Source organism: Hipposideros armiger, unplaced genomic scaffold (assembly GCF_001890085.2).
Source record: "Hipposideros armiger isolate ML-2016 unplaced genomic scaffold, ASM189008v1 scaffold_630, whole genome shotgun sequence".
NCBI classification, from domain to species: domain Eukaryota; kingdom Metazoa; phylum Chordata; class Mammalia; order Chiroptera; family Hipposideridae; genus Hipposideros; species Hipposideros armiger.
This window is the reverse complement of record NW_017731980.1, coordinates 692343-712434: the sequence shown is the minus strand read 5'-3', so window position 1 is coordinate 712434 and position 20092 is coordinate 692343. Positions and strand designations below refer to the sequence as shown.

At 36.4% G+C, this 20092-nt stretch overlaps 1 protein-coding gene across 1 annotated transcript in view; it reads right to left on the bottom strand.

Annotated features, from left to right (window-relative positions):
- The window catches only part of LRCH2 (leucine rich repeats and calponin homology domain containing 2), a 184287-nt gene that overhangs the window by 38491 nt on the left and 125704 nt on the right, over positions 1–20092 (bottom strand). Inside the window, 4 exon segments of the mRNA XM_019625475.1 lie at positions 6584–6700; positions 6778–6826; positions 16462–16538; positions 19982–20004. Coding sequence (XP_019481020.1) covers positions 6584–6700; positions 6778–6826; positions 16462–16538; positions 19982–20004 — 266 coding nt within the window.

The following is a 20092-nucleotide window of genomic DNA, read 5'->3' as shown; positions in this document are numbered from 1 at the left end:
ATGGCCAATAGGCATATGAAAAATGCTTAACATCACTAATCATCAGAGAAATGGAAATAAAAGCCACAATGAGATATCACCTCACACCAGTTAGAATGGCTATCAGCAACAAGACAAACAATAACAAGTGTTGGGGAGGCTGTGGAGAAAAAGGAACCCTCATACACTGTTGGTGGGAATGCAGATTGCTGCAGTCGCTATGGAAGGTAGTGTGGAGGCTCCTCAAAAAATTAAGAATAGAGTTACCATATGACCCAGCAATCCCTCTCCTGGGTATCTACCAAAAAAATCTGAAGACATTTATCCATAATATATATGTGCTCCGATGTTCATTGCAGCTTTACTTACGGTGGCCAAGACATGGAAACAACCAGTGCCCTTTGAGTGATGACTGGATAAAGAAGATATGGTATATATACACAATGGAGTACTATTCTGCCATAAGAAAAGATGAAATAGTGCCATTTGCGACAACATGAATGGATCTTGAGATAATTATGCTAAGCTAAATAAGTCAGACAGAAAAAGTTGACAACTATATGATTTCACTGATATGTGGTATATAAAACTGAATACAACAAGGAACAAGAAAAACAAATGAAGAAACAAAAAGTCATAGACACAGACAATAGTTTAGTGGTTACCAAAGAATAAGCGGGGAGGAGAGTGGTAGATGAGGGTAAATGGGGATCAAATATATGGAGATTGAAAGAGAATTGACTCTGGGTGGTGAACACAGAATACGACATATACATGATGTATTACAGAATTGTACACCTGAAACCTATGTAACACTAGTAACAATTGTCACACCAATAAACTTTAATTAAAAATAAAATAAAATAGAATGAGTTATTGCAATTGCCGAGACAAGGAAAAATGAGGGTTCCAACAAAAGCCGGGATGGTAGAGATGGAGAAGAGGTGGTGATTTGGAGAAAAGACATTTAATTAACATCCTGGTGACCAATTAGGTAAGGGGAATGAGAGAAGGAAAGATGAGAAGGACTGAGGTAGAAAGATCAGACAACAGAGCCGACACCACCACCATTAATGAAAATAAAGAACAGAAAAAATGTGGGAGGCAGGAAGTGGAGACATACTGAATGTGAAACACATGTCGGGCATCCAGACAATTAGAAACACAGGTCTGGAGACCAGAAAAAAAGTTATGGGATGTAAATTCAGACCCAGATGAATATAAGAGACACCTGTGGTCATAAAAGCATCAGAGAAAGTTTTTAGAGTAAGAAAAAGAAGATGAGACCCTAAAGAGCAAGCAACAGAAAAGTTACACAAGAATACCAAAAAGAAAACAGAAGAATAGGGAAAGAAAAATGTGAGGAATAAACCAAGAAAGGAATTTCAAGAAGAAAGATGTGGTCATCACCATAATATGCTACACTGGATTCTGCCATATGTAAAGCTCTAATGAGGGGCTATTTCAATGGAGAAATGGAAATGAAAGCCAGACTGCAGTGAGCTAAGGAGTCATGAGATTCTGGAGACATAGAAATGGAAAATTTGGCCCTAAATGTATGCAAAGAGATAAGGCAACAGCTGAAAGGGGAATCAGGGATAATGTTAGAGGTCTGTGCAAGGAAGGTAAAGAGATAGAAAGGACAAAGAAGAGTGAGCAGATAATTGATAAAGAAACAGGATGATGCAGTCAATAACTTAGATAACTAGACTTGTATTAGTGGTACTCAACTACTCTTCTAATTAAAACTATCCATTATACATGAAAACTTAGAAAGATACTTAGTTTGCATTAGTACACATATTTAAAGGTCCTAAAACCCAAAACTTGACATATACACAGATTTGAAAATATTCTATAAGTTCAAATTTTTTATTAATTGAACTCCACTGTCCTCAATTAATATTAGTCTGAATAACTGAAGTTTTATCATATCCAAATTTAAATACCACAATAAAGTCTTCTTCAGAAACAAAGTCAGTTCATCTCTTAAGATTGTATTAATTTCACAGGAAAGACAGTAACTGTGCACAAACTCTGACTCAGAACAAATTAGGTAATTTCACAAGCCCAGTTGGCTTCCTTATTCCAGTATAAAATTAACCATGATCATAAAAAAAAACATAAAATATTTTCCTTTGGGGTTAGCATTTAAATTAAAATAGTGTACTATATTTATAAAATCAGATATGTATTTTAAGTCATAAGTCATAATGTTTTATCACTATAGTAATGAGATACAGTTGAAGGCAATTACATAAGGCATTTCAATAAATCAAATAATCCTTAAAATTACCTTGGTATAGTTATTCTAAAGCTTTTTAACTTTTCTGGTTTAGAAATCAATCGTGAAATGCATTTAGAAATTCATGTGCTATCATTCTTACAAGAAATTAAAGCTACCAATTTACATTAAACAATTTATCAATAGGTTAGATTTTTATACTTTGTTGTATATCTTATTAAAATAATATTAATACATTTCTGTGAAAGATTTTTAATAAGTAATATATTTCCTGGAATACCCTTACTTTGAGAAATGCAGTGATATTATTTTGCCGACAAGGACATTAAATTTTACTTACTAGAGTAGTAATCAACATGACAGTGGCCATGGAGTCTAAAAGAATTAATGTAACTCTCCTAAGTGATTTACTTATTCATATAATCTGACCTAATTTATCTTCTTTAGCTCACGTAATCTGGCCAACATATTGAAACATTTTTTTACTTATTTTCAGGGGCTTGCTTGAAAAATATACTACCCAAAATTAGTCTTGACAACTAAGAAACAGTAACAGCGTGACATATGTACACAAACACACATACAAACACTTTCCATAGATATACTGAATGAAGCCTCATGAATAATTTATCATGAAACACAAAGAAATCCTGTGGCTCAGTCATTTATACCTGTTAGGATAAATCTGCACAATAGCTCTGTATGTTTCATAACAAACAAAGCTAAAGGAGCCACCTCTGAGCATCTCTGAGCAAGCCCAGAGATAATATGATATAAATTTCTGGAGTAGTATATTTTAATGTTTAATGCCCAGATTAAGTTCAGTAACACATCCTTTGAATAGCCCCTTTGCATCTCAGGTGACAGGTGATTAAGAGGAATTTTCTTTTTCAAAGAAAGACATTTCATAGCAATCAATGATTTTTTAATCATGAAAATACTGGCAATTCAGAATAATGGTCTTTGACTTAATTTAGAGAGCAGTATCTCAACTTTATACTTTTTCCCCCTCATTTTAGGAAAAAAATTGTTGACATTCAATTTTCAAGTGTCCTAACACTGACATCTTCTGACTACTGAGCAGAACTACATTATCTCCTTAAAACATTTCCCAGTGATTGAAGCTTTTATCTTTGCACCTACTTTATTAAGTATGGAAGAAATTAACATCTATTAAATGATGACTATGTAATGGACACTTCAAAGATGTTCTCATTTGATCTCTTAGCAACTTATAAAAAAGTAATATTGTAGAATGTATGTATAATCCATAAAAATAAAATACTTTTTAACAAATGATGCTATTAAATCAAACTATTTTTAAAGGGTCATTGAGGCCTCTATTAACAATTTATTGAGAAGTTCACCTGAGTTACTGTAAAATATATATTTTTAAATACTTGAATTCTTTATTTTATTTTAATTGGGGAATTGGGGGAGGGGAACAGTGTTGGGGAATTGGGGAAGGGGACCAGCCAAGTTGTTGTCCTTCAGTCTTAGTTGTGGAGGGTGCCTGTTGCCATCTGGCTGCCGTTGGCAGTTCATGACCTCTAAGCTCAAGGTGCTGTGTTCAATCTTAGTTGCAAGTCATTGTATCCACCATCCAATGCGGGAGTCAAACCAGCAGCCTCAATTTTAAGAGTGCACACTCTGTCCACTGAGCCATCCGGGCAGCTGCTCAGCTCAAGGTGCCAAGTTCAGTCTTAGTTGCGAGCGGGCATAGGCCACCATCGAACAGGCAGTCTTGTTGTTAGAAGCACGTGCTCTCACCAACTGAGCCATCCTGTCACCTTTTGGCAGCTCAGCTCAGGCGCAGCGTCACTGACCCATGTGGGAATCGAACTGGCGGCTCTGTACCTCAGTGTTCGCGCTCTTAAGCTAACTCTTAACCAACTGACCCACACAGCCAGCCCTAAAATATTTTAAAAACAATGAAACTGTATTCATTTGAAAGTGTTTGTTCATTTGATATTAGGCTATCCACAATAGGTAAACAGGAAGCATAGCATAGGCTCTGGGTTAAATGTTGACTCAGCTGCTTATTAGCTAAGTGACAAGCATATTACTTCGCCTGCCTGTTCCTTAATTTCCCCATCTGTAAAATAGAAATGATAATAATTGTATTTACTTTATAGGGCTGTTATAAAGATTAAATGAGTTGATATTTGAAAAGTACTTAGAACAGTGCCTATCACTTAGTAAGTGCTATGCAAGTGATTTGATAAATAGACTTCGTCTGTTTTTATTATACCAGAAGATAAAGTAAATATTAAAATCTATTTTATTAGTTAGGAATACTAAAATTCCCCCCACATCATCAGTAATTTACCAAGTTTTATCTATTAACAAATTTTATTGTGTGCCTTTTTTCAAGGCTCCATAAACTAAAAGAGGGGACTGTAAAATAAATGCCAGAATATAAATATAACTGCAAATCTGTAAAAGGCTGGGGTAACAGACTTATAACATTACTGACCAGCGTTCTTGATTAGAACGTCTTTCCCTTTTCCCCTATATGTTTAATTTCTTCATTATCTCTCATATTGACCAGGTAACGTGAGGCTAATTAAAAAGATTCAGGGCCGACCGAGTGGCTCAGTTGGTTAAGAGCTCGCTCAAGAATTTGAGCTCTGAGCAACAGCAGTTCGATTCCCGGCTCAAGCTGAGCAGTCGCTGAGCCGCCAACAGGTGGCAGGATGGCTCAGCTTAAAAAAAAAAGATTCAGTAATTATGTGTTGAAGGATTAAACTTATCAAAGACTTGCTAAGAGATATAACATTTTTTGTAATATATGATACTACATCCAAATATATGTTATACTCCCATATAAGAAAACAGATCAGGGTGGGCCGCGAGTGGCGCGTTGGTTAGGAGTTGGCTTGGGACGCCAGCTCTGAGCATAACGGTCCCAGTTTGGATCCCACATAAGGGCCAGTGACACTGTGCCCTCTACAGCCAAGATGGTGACCAACAGCTCGACCTGGAGCTGGGCTGCCGTGAGTCGCCAGCGATGGTGTAGGCTGCAGTGGGGCTGGCCAGCAGCTTGCATGAGCTTTCGTGAGCTGCCGTGAGCGGCCATCCAATGGCCGGCGACCGACTGCCTCACCTGGGAGGAGCGCAATGATAATACCAACATGGGCCAGTGAAGCGACATCCTCCACAATTAGACTGAAGAGCAAAAGGGCAGCAACTTGTCTGTTCCCCCTCCCTCAATGCCCCAAACAAAATCTTTAAAACACAAGAAAACAGATCAATATGCATAAAGACCCACTTTCAGCAAACAGAAAAATACATGAAATATGTTCCTATTTATTAGTGATATAAACCTCAAATTACCTATAATTTATCTTAGAACTAAATATTCAGATACAAGTATTATTATTAAATAAAAATTAGGATTTGGAACAGAAAGGGTGCACAAAGACAACAGAATTTGCTATTGATGGATCAGGAGCTACATTGTTTGCATTGTTCATTTCTATCAGAAATGCCAATGGTGGATTCTGATTAGTACTAATGATTATTCCAATTCCAATGATTGGCATCTGCAAATATAGCAGACTTTAACCACAAATAGATAATACTACAATATTTACAAAGGTCTATACAGTAAAATTTCATTAGAAGTATGCTAATTAGAAATTTGGGATAATTCAGATGGTGTGAACTTTTAATTTAGTTAAGATAAAAGACCACTTTGAGAAATCTACTAATGTAATAATAAGAAAAAACTGGGAGGGAAAATGCTTTCAGTCATTTTTAGAACCACATAAGTGGCATATATTTTACAAAGAAACATTTAAATGTTAATTGTAAATATGTGTTAACTATTTATTGAAATGAATCCAATGAAAGACCTTTTCTGAGCAATTCTTTCAAAACATTACCACATATTGGTACAATTAGCAGTGTAGCAAACATTAATCTTTCTTGTAAAGTATTTAGTAAATCACAATTCAGATTAAGCTACCGATTCTTTTTTTTTTTAATTGGGGAACAGTGTGTTTTTCCAGACTCCATCAGCTCCAAGTCAAGTAGCTGTTTCAATCTTGTTGTGGAGGGCACACCTCAGTGGCCCATGTGGGGATCAAACCGGCAATCTTGGTGTTATAAGCACTGTGCTCTAACCAACTGAGCTAATTGGCCATCCCTGAGTGATTCATTCTTAATTATTCTGAATTGCTGAAATTTTATGGATATAACTGGATCATGCTATCTATACCACACATATGTGGGAAATCAATATAAAAAAACATACTTACTATATTTAACTAGAACTATATTCTACTTTGTTAACACAAAACTGATAAAATCAAAACTAATAGTTACAAAGTAAATTTTACAATTTTAATAAAGTACCTTGAAATACTCTTTTCTAATCTGTTTGCTCCGCCTCCTTTCTTCATTCTGCCAGATTATAGGTTGAGATTCTGGCCACTGTTGTTCATATATTTGATCCTTCTGATTTTCTAAGGACTGTAATGAAAAAATTTCTTTTAATTAAATAAATGAGAAAAAATATTACATGTAGTAGTAATTTAATTTCCTCTTACCTGCCATGTGAGAGGTGATAATGTGGAATTAACTTCATCTGCAGAGACACTAAAAAATTAAAGATGGCTTCATATGTTAAAATATTTAGAATTACACTTAGGTATACATTATGAACATTATATTATAAAGTTGTCTCTTTGTTTTACTAGAAATCTAAAGAATTTACCTCTGCCTGTGCCTTCAACTAATAACATAAAACTTGAAGTTGACAAAAATATATTTAAGTCCCCACTCAATTATGTAGCTTTAAAAAATATCAAAATGGGCTTATTTAATATCACCCTATATACATAGGACTACTCTAAGTACTACTCTTTCTTAGAGACTAAAAGAAATATCTAGATACATACAGTCAAAGAACAGATACAATATTTATTATATTAAAATAATTATCCAAAACTAAAAAAAGAAAAAAACAACTAATAATTTCTTTAGACAAATTTGTTTTGTCTAAATGCCAAACAGCTTAGGGGAGTTAATTCTTTTCTCTCTACTGAATTACTGAGAATGAGTCTCTAACCTTTAATTCTGACACCCAGGGGCTATGGTAGAAATTTTTTTCATCCAGTTTTTGTGGAGTAAGATAAACTATACATGCTATTGTTAGGTAGCAAATTTGAACAAGTTGTTCCATTGGAAAAATTATACCAACAAAATGTCCACTAGAGTTGGTATTATTCACTACTACTGTGGAACTTCTCTACAGTACAGTAAGAAAACAACATTTAAAAATTAGAGAGAGGGCTGGCCGAGTGGCTCAGTTGGTTAAGAGTTCACTCAAGAGTGTGAGCTCTGAGCAACAGCGGTTCACTTCCCGGCCCAAGCTGAGCTGTCACTGAGCTGCCAACAGGTGGCAGCATCACTCAGCTAATAAATAAATAAACAAAATAAAAATTAGAAAAAAACAAATTCCCCAAATTTATAGAAAACGTAATTACCCAAGGAAAAGAAAACCAAAAAATCCTATTATTATTAAGAGAAGAAAGGTTAGTAGTTGTAGAAAAAAATATACTAAAGATAGTAGCTTTCCTATATATCAACTATAACAAGTTATAAAATATATTAGAAAAAAAATCTCATTTATAAGATGAAGGAAAAGTAAAAAATACCCACCTATGAAGTAACTTAACTGGACATGCACAAGAACTACAAGAAAAAACTACAAATGTCTAGTAAGGGACTTGAATGACTGAAAAGTTCTTAGACAGAAAGATTAAATATTATAAGTATAAATTATCCTTCAAACTAATAGCTGAAATGGACTATATTTTAAAAAACAACAACCCTGAGAAGTGTTGTGGGGCTTGTTTTAAAAGTATGATAAAAGAGTTGCAAAGTTATTTGAAAGAATAGGTAAACAAGAAGAAAAAGTTATATAATAAAAGGGAATTCCTAATGGAAATTACATATATTCTATTAAATTACAGAAATAAACTAGTACTACCTCCAGAATCTATGGATTTTTAAGTTAAGAGAAGTACACGACCACAAGTAGAACAATTTAAGATAAAAATGAAGTTTAAAATCATTGTGGAAATGATAAATTATGTAACAAATATTGTTGAAACAACTAGTTAACCAAATGTAAAATACATACAGAAAGAAAAAAGAAAAAGAGAGGGACAGAAGGTGAGGGAGTGAGAAAAAGAAGGAAAAAGGGAGGAAGAGAGGAATAAAAAAAATTAGATTTCTTACTCCATATTAAATACCAAAATTAATGGACTGAAATATTTAAATATAAATAAAGATGAAATCACATAAGTATCTGAAAAATATGGTCAGTAATTTTTATATGTTAGGGTAGAGAGGGCATATGAAAGAAACAATCAAAATTAAACATTTACAAACTACAGAAAATGTAAAAATTAGATTTGCATCTGGCCAAGATAGAATTAAGAGAGACCAGATTTATACCCTAGCTGAAAACAATAAAAAAAGACAAAATATATAAAATTATACTTTTAAAGGCATTGAATATCAGGCAAAAAATAAAGAAAATAACTTTTATCCCTTAGACATGAGTAACAAACAAGGTGAACCCCACAATTGAGTCAGTTTGCTGCAGGAAGAGAGTTTTCAGATCACAGGCCAGAGAGAGGGAATGAAGGCGGGGCTAGGGGGCTCCCTGAATTGAGGAAACAAAGCTGGGAGCCAGGGGGAACATGAATGAAGTTAACAGGATAAAGTAGCAAAGAAAAGAGCAATGCACAGAGAAAGAACTTAAGAGCTCTACAGAAGCATCCTTGAAATTTTCAGCTAAGTAATAATCACTGATCATACATGTGAGGAAACTACCCTAGGCAAATGAATCACCAGAAAGACGAGAGAGTAATTCTCAGTATCACAGAGGGCTAGGAGTAGTACCAGTTTCCCCCAACCAGAGTAGAAAACCTTATACTTCATCGGGGCATTGGGTAGAGTACTAAGCAAAGTCTTGCCATAGCAGGGGGGCAAATTTGATTCTAGGCTAATACCTCAATGTAATCACTTATCATGTGATCCCACATAACAAGACATAAAATCAAGTCCCCAAAATATCAAATTATTGTCAAATAATTTAACCACATCCCAGAACAAAGTTAAAGAATATGTATAGCAATACTACAATATCCAGGACCCACAAAGGTAAAGTTCACAAGATTTGGCATACAATAAAAAATTTAACCAATGTTCAGGAAGTTACAGGAAAAGGCTGAACATGTAAAGCACAGACATGATAGATATAAAATAGATAAAAATCAAAGTTCAAGAGGTAAAAAGTACATCAGAAATTAAAAATAAACTGGATGGGATTAACTGCAGGTTAGACATTTCATAAGAAATGATCAGTGGACATAAAGACATCATAAAAGAACTAGCAAAAATTAAGCAGAGAGAGAAAACAACTGAAGAAGAATTAACAGAGCATCAGTGACCTGTGGGGAAACTACAAGTGGCCTAATATACATATAATTAGGGTTCCAGAAGAAGAGCTCAGGTGACAGAATAGATATTTGAAGAAATAACGGCCCCAAAATTTCAAATATCATAAAAATAATAAGCCGACAAATTCAAGAAGCTCAATGAACTCTAAGCAAAAGAAACACAAAGAAAACTACGCCAAGATACATAATAACCAAATTACTTAAAAACAAATAATAAAAAGAAAATGGAAAAAAGCAGCCAGAAAAAGACACATTAGATTCGGGAAGACAGATATCGACAATAGGGTTTTTGTCAATTGGAAACAACACACCCAGAGGGCAACGAAGAAACCTCTTTAAAGTACTGTACTGAAAAAAAAATGTCAACCTAGAGTTTTGCACTAGCAGAAGTATCTTTCAAAACTGAAGGCAAAATAAAGACACTTTCAGACATGCAGAAGCTGAAAGAACTAAACACAACACGAGCAGACCAGCAGTAAAAGTAATGTTAAAGTATCTCTTTCAGGTAGAAGGGGGATAATGTACATGGAAATATGGACCTACAAAAAGGAATAAAGGGTACTGGAGATGGTAACTAAGGAAGTAAACATAAAAGTCATTATTCTGATTATTTAAATATCTTTAAAGAAACAATGACTGTTTAAAGCAAAAATAATAAGGTACTGAAGCATTTATAACATATACAGAAGTAAAAGATATGGCAACAATACAACAAAGGCCAAGAGGAAAGAAATAGAAATATACTGAAGTTTCTTATACTATATATGAAATGGTATAGTAGTATTTGAAAGTACACAGAGAAAAGTTAAATATTATACTTTAAACCCTAAAACAATTACTAACATAACAAAGTTATAGTGGATAAGGCCAGAAAGTAAATAGAAATTTTATTACTTTATTAATTTTTAAAAAATTATTTTTCAATTACTGTTGACATAAAATATTAGTTTCAGGTGAACAAAACACCATAGTGATTAAACATTTATACACCACACAGAGTGCTAACCCCAATAAGTCTAATACCCATCTGACACGGTACATAGTTATTACATTATTGACTATATTTTCGATGTAGTACTTTACGTGCCCATGACTATTTTTTTCAATTATACTTGACATTCAATATTATTTTATATCAGTTTTGGGTGTACACCATAGTGGTTCGACATTTATATAATTTAGAAGTGATCCCCCCCAATAAGTAGCATGCATCTGACATTATAGTTTTTAGAATATTATGGACTACAGTCCCCATACTTTACAACCTCGTGACTATTTTGTAACTACCAACTTGTACTTCTTGATACATTTACATTTCTCACTCCCGTCCTATCTGGTAACCATCAGTTTGTAGTCATTATCTATGAGACTGTTTCTGTTTTGTTTGTTCGAGTATTTTGTTCTTTATAACCCACATGTAAGTGAAATCATATGGTATTCATTTTTCTCAGTCAGACATATTCTATAATTTCGTTGTAATCTTAATGTGATCCTGGGAAGTGTCAGGAATAGCGTTTACCTATTCTGCCATCTTGAAATTGCTCCAATAAATAAAAATTTTAAAATATAATTCAAAAGATGGCAGGAAAAGAGGAAAGACAGCTACAAAGAATAGATAAGACTAAAATAAAACCTATGAAACAATAGATTTAAACCCATTAATATCAATAATTACATTAAATATAAACAATCTTAACCCTGCAATTAAATGCCAGATTGCCAGATTTGATTAAAAAAAAGATGCTACCATATACTAACTACAAGAAACCCACTTTTTCCATAATGACACAAACTGAATAAAAAGAAAAGGATGGAGAAATATATTAACACTATTCAAAAGAAAGCTGGGATGAATATATTAATATCAGAAAAATAGACTTCATAGCAAAGATTATTATCAGGAATATAAAGAAAGTAAATTTGTGGCCATGCAAGTGGCTCAGCTGGTAAAAGCACGAGCTCTGAACAAGGCTGCCTGTTCGATTCCCACCATGTGCCAGTAAGCTGCGCCCTCTACAGCGAAGATTGTGAACAACAGCTTGACCTGGAGCTGGGCTGCCACGAGTAGCCGGTGACGGCATAGGCTGCTGTGAGCTACTGTGAGTGGCTGGCAGCCAGCAAGAGCTTTCGTGAGCCGTTGTGAGTGGCCGACTGCCTCGGCCGGCGACCAACTGCCTCACCTAGGAAGAGCACAATGATCATAACACCAACATGGGCCAGTGAAGTGAAGTCCTCCACAACTAGACTGAAGAACAAAAGGACAGCAGCTTGTCTGTTCCCCTCCTCCGATTCCCCAATGCTGTTCCCTTCCCCCAATTCCCCAATAAAATCATTAAAAAATGTGATTTCATCATGTCAAAGGTGTAAATTCACCAAGATGGCATTACATTCCTAATCATTTATGTGTTTGATAACAGCTTCAGAACTGATAAGGGAAAATTATGGAACTTTAAGGAGAAGGAGAAATCCACAAGTAGTTTTAGAGACTTTTAGTAGTCTTAATAATTGATAAAGCCCAAATTGTAGTGCCCGGGAGGTGGGTGGGGTGATAATGACAAACAATAAGAAGAAGTATACATTCAGAATGTCAGATGGCAAGACTATTCATTTAGAATGTCAGACAGTATTAAATTCTGCAGAGAAAAATAAAACAAGGTATGAGAAAGGGACAAAGGCATGGGGGAGGCACGCTCTTTTATATAAATTGTTCATGGAATACCTTGCTGAAGAAGTACATTGGAGCAGAAACCTGAAGGCAAGGGAATAAATCAGATGGTTATCTGGGGATGAAAATCATTTCAGGAAAGGGCAGAATTCTTGAGGAGGGCAAAAATGCCTGGTGTACTGAGATTCAACAAGGATGCAAGTGGAGCTGGAGAAGAACTCACCAGGAATAGTGAGGCAAGAGAGGAAGACAGTAGGGAGCCAATTAATGTAGACGTTTCCAAATCCTTAAAGGATACTAGCTTTTATCCTAAATGAGATGAGAAGTATTTAGAGAAATGTGAAGAACGACATGATCTGAATTACATTTTTAAAATATCAAGCTAATGGTTTTTGGAAAACAGACTAAAGGAAAACAAGTGCAGAAAGGAGTCCTATTAAGAGGCTCCTTTGTAATAAATAACTTAAGTAAAAGATGGCCAGCGCTAGGGTGGTAGGTGTGGAGATGGTGGTAAAATGTACTCAGATGCTGGGTATATTTTGAAGGTATTGTCAATAAGATTTGCTAATGGATTAGACCTGGGCTGTGAAAGCAAGTGACAAGGATGGCTCTGAGGATTCTTTTCGCCTTGCAGCTGCCGACTCGAATGCTCCTGCGCACTGATGCTTTGGAGTCATAAGGAAGTGTCTTGGAATGCTGAGACCCGAGGGACTGATCTCAGTAAAACTTCCTTATCCGGTGGTCTCAGAATGCTGAGGCCATCCCGGGGATCATACGTATGTGTGAAAGCACAACTCGTGCTTGATCACAATGAGTTTCGGTGAAGCAGCTGCCAGTCTAATCGAATCAATTAAACTGGGTATAGATATTCAAATTGACTTCTTTGTGACAGCTGTAAATAAAAGTTATTCGCCCGCCAGTATCAGGGCTCGCTCTCTGGGTCTGCAGAGATGAGACCCCTGGTGCGCAGAAACTCTACTTTTGAATCTTGTGATTTCTTAACCCTTCGCCGCCCCTCCTCAAGCCCCCCAGACTTTGTCACGCGGGACGTGATAGATTCTGAGCTGAGCAACTAGAAGGTTGAAGTTGACATTTTCTGAAATGGGAAAAAGTGCAGGATGAACATGTTTAGAGATACAAGGAGGGAGATTAAGAGTGTGGTTTGAGAAAGTTAAGTTTCATATGCCTATTATACAGTAGTCCCCCCTTATCCATGGGATATACATTCCAAGACCCACAGTGGAAGCCTGGAACAGCAGATAGTACTGAACCGAATCTAGACTATGTTTTCCTTTACATACAAACTTTTTTCACTTAAAGGAAACACTTCATAGTTTTTCTTTGGCATATCCAAATTGCCAGCATTACTACTCTTGCACTTTGGGGGAATTATTAAGTAAAATCAGGGTTACTTAAACCCAAACACTGTAATGACATAATACCTGATTTGACAACAGAGACAGCTACTACATGACTAATGAGCAGGTAGCATATACAGCATGGATACACTGGACAAAGAAATAATTCACATCCTAGGCAGGATGGAAGGAGGCAGCTCAATATTTCATCATGCTCCTCAGAACAGCAAACAATTTAACATTCATGAATCACTTATTTCTGACAATTTTCACACTGTTGGTAACTGTGGATAACTGAAACTGCAGAAAGTGAAACCGCAATAAGTGGGGTGGGGGTGGGCTACCGTACATCCAAGTGAAAGTGTTGAATAGGCAACAGGCAATATATGTATGTATGTATATGTATATATGTATACACACACACGTATACACATGCACATGCAAACGTTCATGCACACATATAGAATAAAAGATCTAAAGAGAAAATTACCAAAATACTATGACTTGTCATTTCTGGGGAGTAGAATAATGGGTGATGTTTATTTGCTTATTTTCTTCTTGTGTTTAAGTTTGCCAATTTTTTAAAAGATTTTATTGGGGAATTGGGGAAGGGAACAGTGTTGGGGAATTGGGGACGGGAACATTGTGTTTTTCCAGGACGCATCAGCTCCAAGTCAAGTTGTTGTCCTTCAGTCTTGGTTGTGGAGGGCACAGCTCAGCTCCAAGTTCAGTCGCCGTTTTCAATCTAGTTGTGGGGCTAGGGAGGGCGCAGCCCACCATCCCATGCGGGAGTCAAACCAGCAACCTTGTTAAGAGCAAGCGTTCTCACCAGCTGAGCTCAGCGGCATCTCATCTCTGGTGCAGCTCACTGGCCCATGGGGGAATCGAACCGCAGACCCTGCTGCTCAGAGCTTGCAATCTAACCAATTGTGCCACCTGGCCAGCCCCTAAATTTTCCAATTTTTCAACAATAAAGCTATACTACTCTTACAATCAGGAATAATTAAAGCACTTTTTGATTTAAATAAGGAATTGGGTGATTATTTTGAAAATGAGTTGAAGTAATATCCTGTGAAAAAAAAGTCCAGGATTGGATATCACAGTTTTGAGGTTGATGCAGTTGGGGCTTTCTGAAGACAGTCCCCAGAGGAATCTGGGGAGGAAGCTTAAGATAGGAATGACAGGAAATGAAATGGAAGCTAAGAACAGAAACATTAAGGAGATATGTAAGATAACAGAATCAGTATTCAAAAGGGAACAGTGGGATAAATCCAGTTAAATAAAATTTGAGATAGATGAATGTTTCTAGCCATGGGAATGAAAAGTCATCTTGTGCTTGAACTGAATTCTGAAAGCCTACGTGAAAATGGGAAGAAGGCAGTCCCAGCATAGAGACCAGGATACAAAACACAGAGGTGTGAAACCATGCTGCAATAGAGGAAGGAGTATTGTTCCTAGCAGCAAAAGGTGCCAGTGGAAGAGTTCATGAGATGAGGCTCTAAAGGTAGGCAGAAGCTCTCTTCAATCTTATGGGTTAAGCCAAACATTTTAAGCTTTACCCTAAAAGTCAGAAAGAACCACTAGAAGATAATAAATGGGAGTTGCATAGTCAGACTTGTGTCCTAGACCAATCACTCTTACATCAGTGCAGAATACAGATTGAAAGGTAAGTAAAAGTGAAGAAAGGAAATGTCTGGGGACTGTTGCAGTAGTCCGCTGGGAAAAGATAGAGTCTAAACTAACACAATTGCAATAGAAAAGAGGTTGAAACAGATGCAAGTAATGTTAGGAAGCTATAATTATCTGTGACTGACTGGATGGGGGAATGCATAAGAGAGAGGAATGTCTGATGATTCCAAAGCTGCTCACTTGAGTGACTACATAGTGTTATATTCACTCAGGTACCTATAGAGGAGAAAAAATAGGTTTGGGGAAAAGTAAGTTCAGTTTCGTCTGTGAGGTATCTAGGAAAAAGCATCAGTGGGATGTGTGGAACTGAAAAAAGCAGTGTTCTTGGAACCAAGTTCAGACTTGGGGGTCTGGGGCCAAACAAATGGGTTTGAATCCTCACTGTACCCTTTACTAGCTGTATGACCTTGATAAGTTATGATAATTTCTGAGTCTCAGTCTTTTCATAAAATAGGGATAACAACAATAACAACTTCATAGTTATTCTGAGGATTAAATGAGAAAATACATTTAAAGAATTCAGAAAAGTAAACATATAACAAGCATTCAACAAATGCTAATTCTTTCCGCGTGTACCCCTATATCCAACAAAAAAATAAATATAAATTTTCTAGTTCTCTACAATTAAAATACGTGGTCTTAGACCATGTATTCATAGAGAAGAATTTAGTAAAACCCAGTTGAAAAGAAATCGAAAAGGCAACTATAGAGAATAAATACAATCAATGATAAAGAAACAAAGTATTCCTGGCAGTAATAGTAATAAAATAAATGCTTGCTGAATTAATGAATAAATGATTCTACCATCAAGACAAAATAAAGGTATGAGCACTAAAAGAGATCAATTATGTAGTTATATTAAATCAATATGATTTATGTAGTTATATTAAATCAACATCAATTATTCACTTAAAGCCCATATATAGGAAGATCACTGTCAGAGGATCAAGTCTCAATATAAAATATTAAATATTGGGTCGGCTTTAGCTCAAGTGGTTACTACATCATGGCAGACTACTAAATATAAGAACTAAGATATTTTTATACTTCTGTCTGCGTTCCACAGTTTGTTTTGGTTTGTTTCAAGTTGAATGATTAAAAATCCTAGAAGTATGCCAACAGACCTGTTGGCAGGATGGCTCAGCTAAAAAAAAAAATCCTAGAAGTAAATTAACACATTAATTCCAAAGCATATTAAAGAGAATAGTGTATTACACATAATACAAAGATCTCCATAAAAAACTACATCTGGTCCATGAGGATCTTTACAAGAAAACATGTTTAAATGTTATTTAGATCAGATAGATGCCCATGAGCACACTGGCTATTATAATGAAATAAACCTCACATACTCTTCCATGTATATTCTTTCATAAATCCTTTCCTGAGGCTTGGAAATCTTCTGGCCATGCTATTGCCCTGTGCATACCTAACTTTTGCTGAGACAGAATTTAAAGAGATGCAGATTGTTTAGGTACCTATCTGACTGATTTAGTTTTCCCACCAATGCAAATTATAGGGTTATATAGATATAATAATCATTTTGCCAAAAGCAAAATAATAAACATTAATTCTAAATGCAAAGCCAATATGAAAGTTCAATTATTTTTTTTTAAATCCCATAAGATTGGCCACCACCATTATCCTAATTCCAAAACTAGACACAGACATTACAAAAAATAAATTATAGGCTGATATCCCTGATGAACATATGCAAAAATCCTCAACAAAATATTAGCAAACTGAATTCAGCAATACATTAAAAAGATCATACACCACAGTCAAGGTGCATTTATTAAAAAAGGTTTCCGGTTCAACTCCCGCATGGGATGGTGGGCTACGCCCACCCACAAGTAAGATTGAACATGGCATCTTGAGATGAATGGCTGTGAGCTGCTGATAGGCGGTCGGATGGCAACTGGACTTGGAGCTGAGCTAGCTGCGCCCTCCCCAACTAAGACTGAAGGACAACAACTTGGCTGTTCCACTTCCCCAATTCCCCAACAAAATCTTAAAAAAAAGATATACCACATAAACGAAGTAAAAATTACAAATCATGATCATATTAATAGATGCAGAAAAAGTCATTTGACAAAATCCAACACCCATTTATAATAAAATCTCTCAGGACATATCTAAACATAATAAAGGCCATACATAACAAATCCACAGCTAACATCATACTCAATGGAGAAAAGCTTAAAAGCATTCTCCCTTAAGGTCAGGAACAAGACAAGGATGTCCACTTTCACCAATTTTATTCAACATAGTATTGAAAGAATATAGCCACAGCAATCATACAAAAAAAAATAATACACATCCAAATTGGAAAGAAGTAAAACTGTCATTATTTGCAGATGACATGATACTGCAGATAGTGAACCCCAAAGATTCCACCAAAAAACTATTAGAAATGATAAGTGAATTTAGTAAAGTAGCAGGAGACAATATTAATATTCAGAAATTGGTTGCATTTTATACACCAATAATGAACTATTGGAAAGGTAAATTAAGAAAAAATCCCATTAATAATTGCATCAAAAATATAAAATACCAGATGTCAGAAACATGGTGATGTAAAAGGTGCTCCTTGATATCTCCCCTAGAAGTTACAACAAATTGAACAACAGCTACATTTCAACAAAGGATTGCTGACGCAGCACACAAACATGTCTGAGAGTTCTGCGAATCGAAACATCTTAAAGGTGGGTGAACTGGGGCGCACATGGTAGGAGGGCAGGCAGAAGTGCAGAGACAGGGGTCATTGGACACAGACCAGAGCTCACTGCAGTCCTGGGAAAGGGGAAGAGTGAGTTGCAGGAGCACTTTCTGTGGCCCCAACAATCCTACCTGAGGGAATCAGAATATGATACAGCTGAACCCAGTGATGGGGCAGAAACCTGAGGGCAAAGTCCCAATGCAGAAGGGCTCTGATAACTGTGGTGTAACAGCCCTCATTGCTAGGCAGAAAACAAAGCCACAAATCCAGGCTGCCAATCAACACCTTCTCAGAGCTCCCTCCATCGTACCCTCCCACAGCTAGCAGCAGGCACCAGAAAGAAAAGCAAAACCAAACAAAAACAGTAGCAGTGTCGAGCTTAACAGCAGAATATCTACAGCCCTGAAAGATGGAGACACTTCCTAAGTGACAGACACATAGTGCAGCTAATTCTGGTGACAGAGAAGAAACTCTATGGGTGAGGCAGCTGTGGTCTGGCAGAGGCCAGGGCTTCAAAGAGAGCAGGGCCACAGGAGTGACTGCTGCCTCCCAGCCCATTCTGCCCCCTCCTTTACCGGTTGATCACAGCAGGGGCACAAAGGGCTGCTGTGATGCACACCTCTGCATCTGGTTGAAGGGGTAGCACCGGATTTCAGAGGCTCGGGAACCCATTGCCCACCACATCCTCCCATGGGTGTGCTACCCTGAGACAAAGGCAAACTGGTCACAGAAGAGAAGCCCACTTTCCCAGGAAATATCCCACCAAGGAGAAGTTGGAACAGCACAGGAGAGAAAATAAAATGCTCCACGGCCACCTACCGAAAAGCAAAAGAAAGACCTCTTCAAATCAACCAGCTGCATACCACTTCTGCAGATGCCCAGGAAAAAAACAAAAATTCATTCATTGCCCTGAATACACAAGGAAACAAGGCAGCTCAAGAAAGAAAAGTGAAAAATCTTTAAAAACCCCGAAACCTTAAAGACATGGAAATACGTGACTTACAAGATGGAGGATTCAAGATTCCAGTACTGAAAAAACTCAACAAGACGCAAGAAAACTCAGGCAGATTAATGAATTCAGAAATAAAAATCAATGAACAAAATGATTATTTTACGAAAGATATTGAAATACCTAAAAAGTAGCAAATAGAAATTCTGGAGCTGAGGAACTCAATAAAAGAGATGAAGAATGAAATAGCCAGGCGAGGAAATAGAATTGACCAGATGGAGGAAAGAATTAGTGATATCAAAGATAGAAATCTGGAAATGATACAGATGGAAGAAGAGAGACTTGAGAGTTAAAAGAAATGAAATAACTCTATAAGAACTATCTAACTCCATCAAAAACAGCAATATAACAATGGTTATTATACCAGAAGGAGAAGAGAGGGAGAAGGGCATGGAGAGTATTCAAACAGTCGATGAAAACGTCACGAAACTATGAAAAGAACAGGATCCTCAAATCCAAGAAGCAAACATAATACCTAATTACATCAATACTAGGAGGCTTTCTCCAAGGAAGGAAAGACCATTAGATTATGATCAGAATATTCAGCAGAAATTCTTAAACCAGGATGGAGTGGAATCAAATATTCAAACTACTGAAAGAGAGAAATTACCAACACAAAAATATATCCTGCAAAGTTATCCTTTAGATATGAAAGAGGAATAAAGACCTTCCCAGACATACAGAAGCTGAGGGAATTTTCTATCACAAGGCCAGCATTACAGGAAATGCTGAAGGAGGCTATCTGACCTGAAACAAAAAGACAAAAGGTGAATTGGGAGGTGACGTCATAGTAATGGTAGCAGTAAGGTGGGCTCCCTGAGGTCTCCCCTAAAAATTACCACAAATTGAACAGCTATAACTCCTCAGAGGAACCTCTGCTCATCAAATAGGACAGCTAAGAGACTCGCAGGACGATTACTTGAAGATGGGCAAACCCAGCGAGTGGGGGA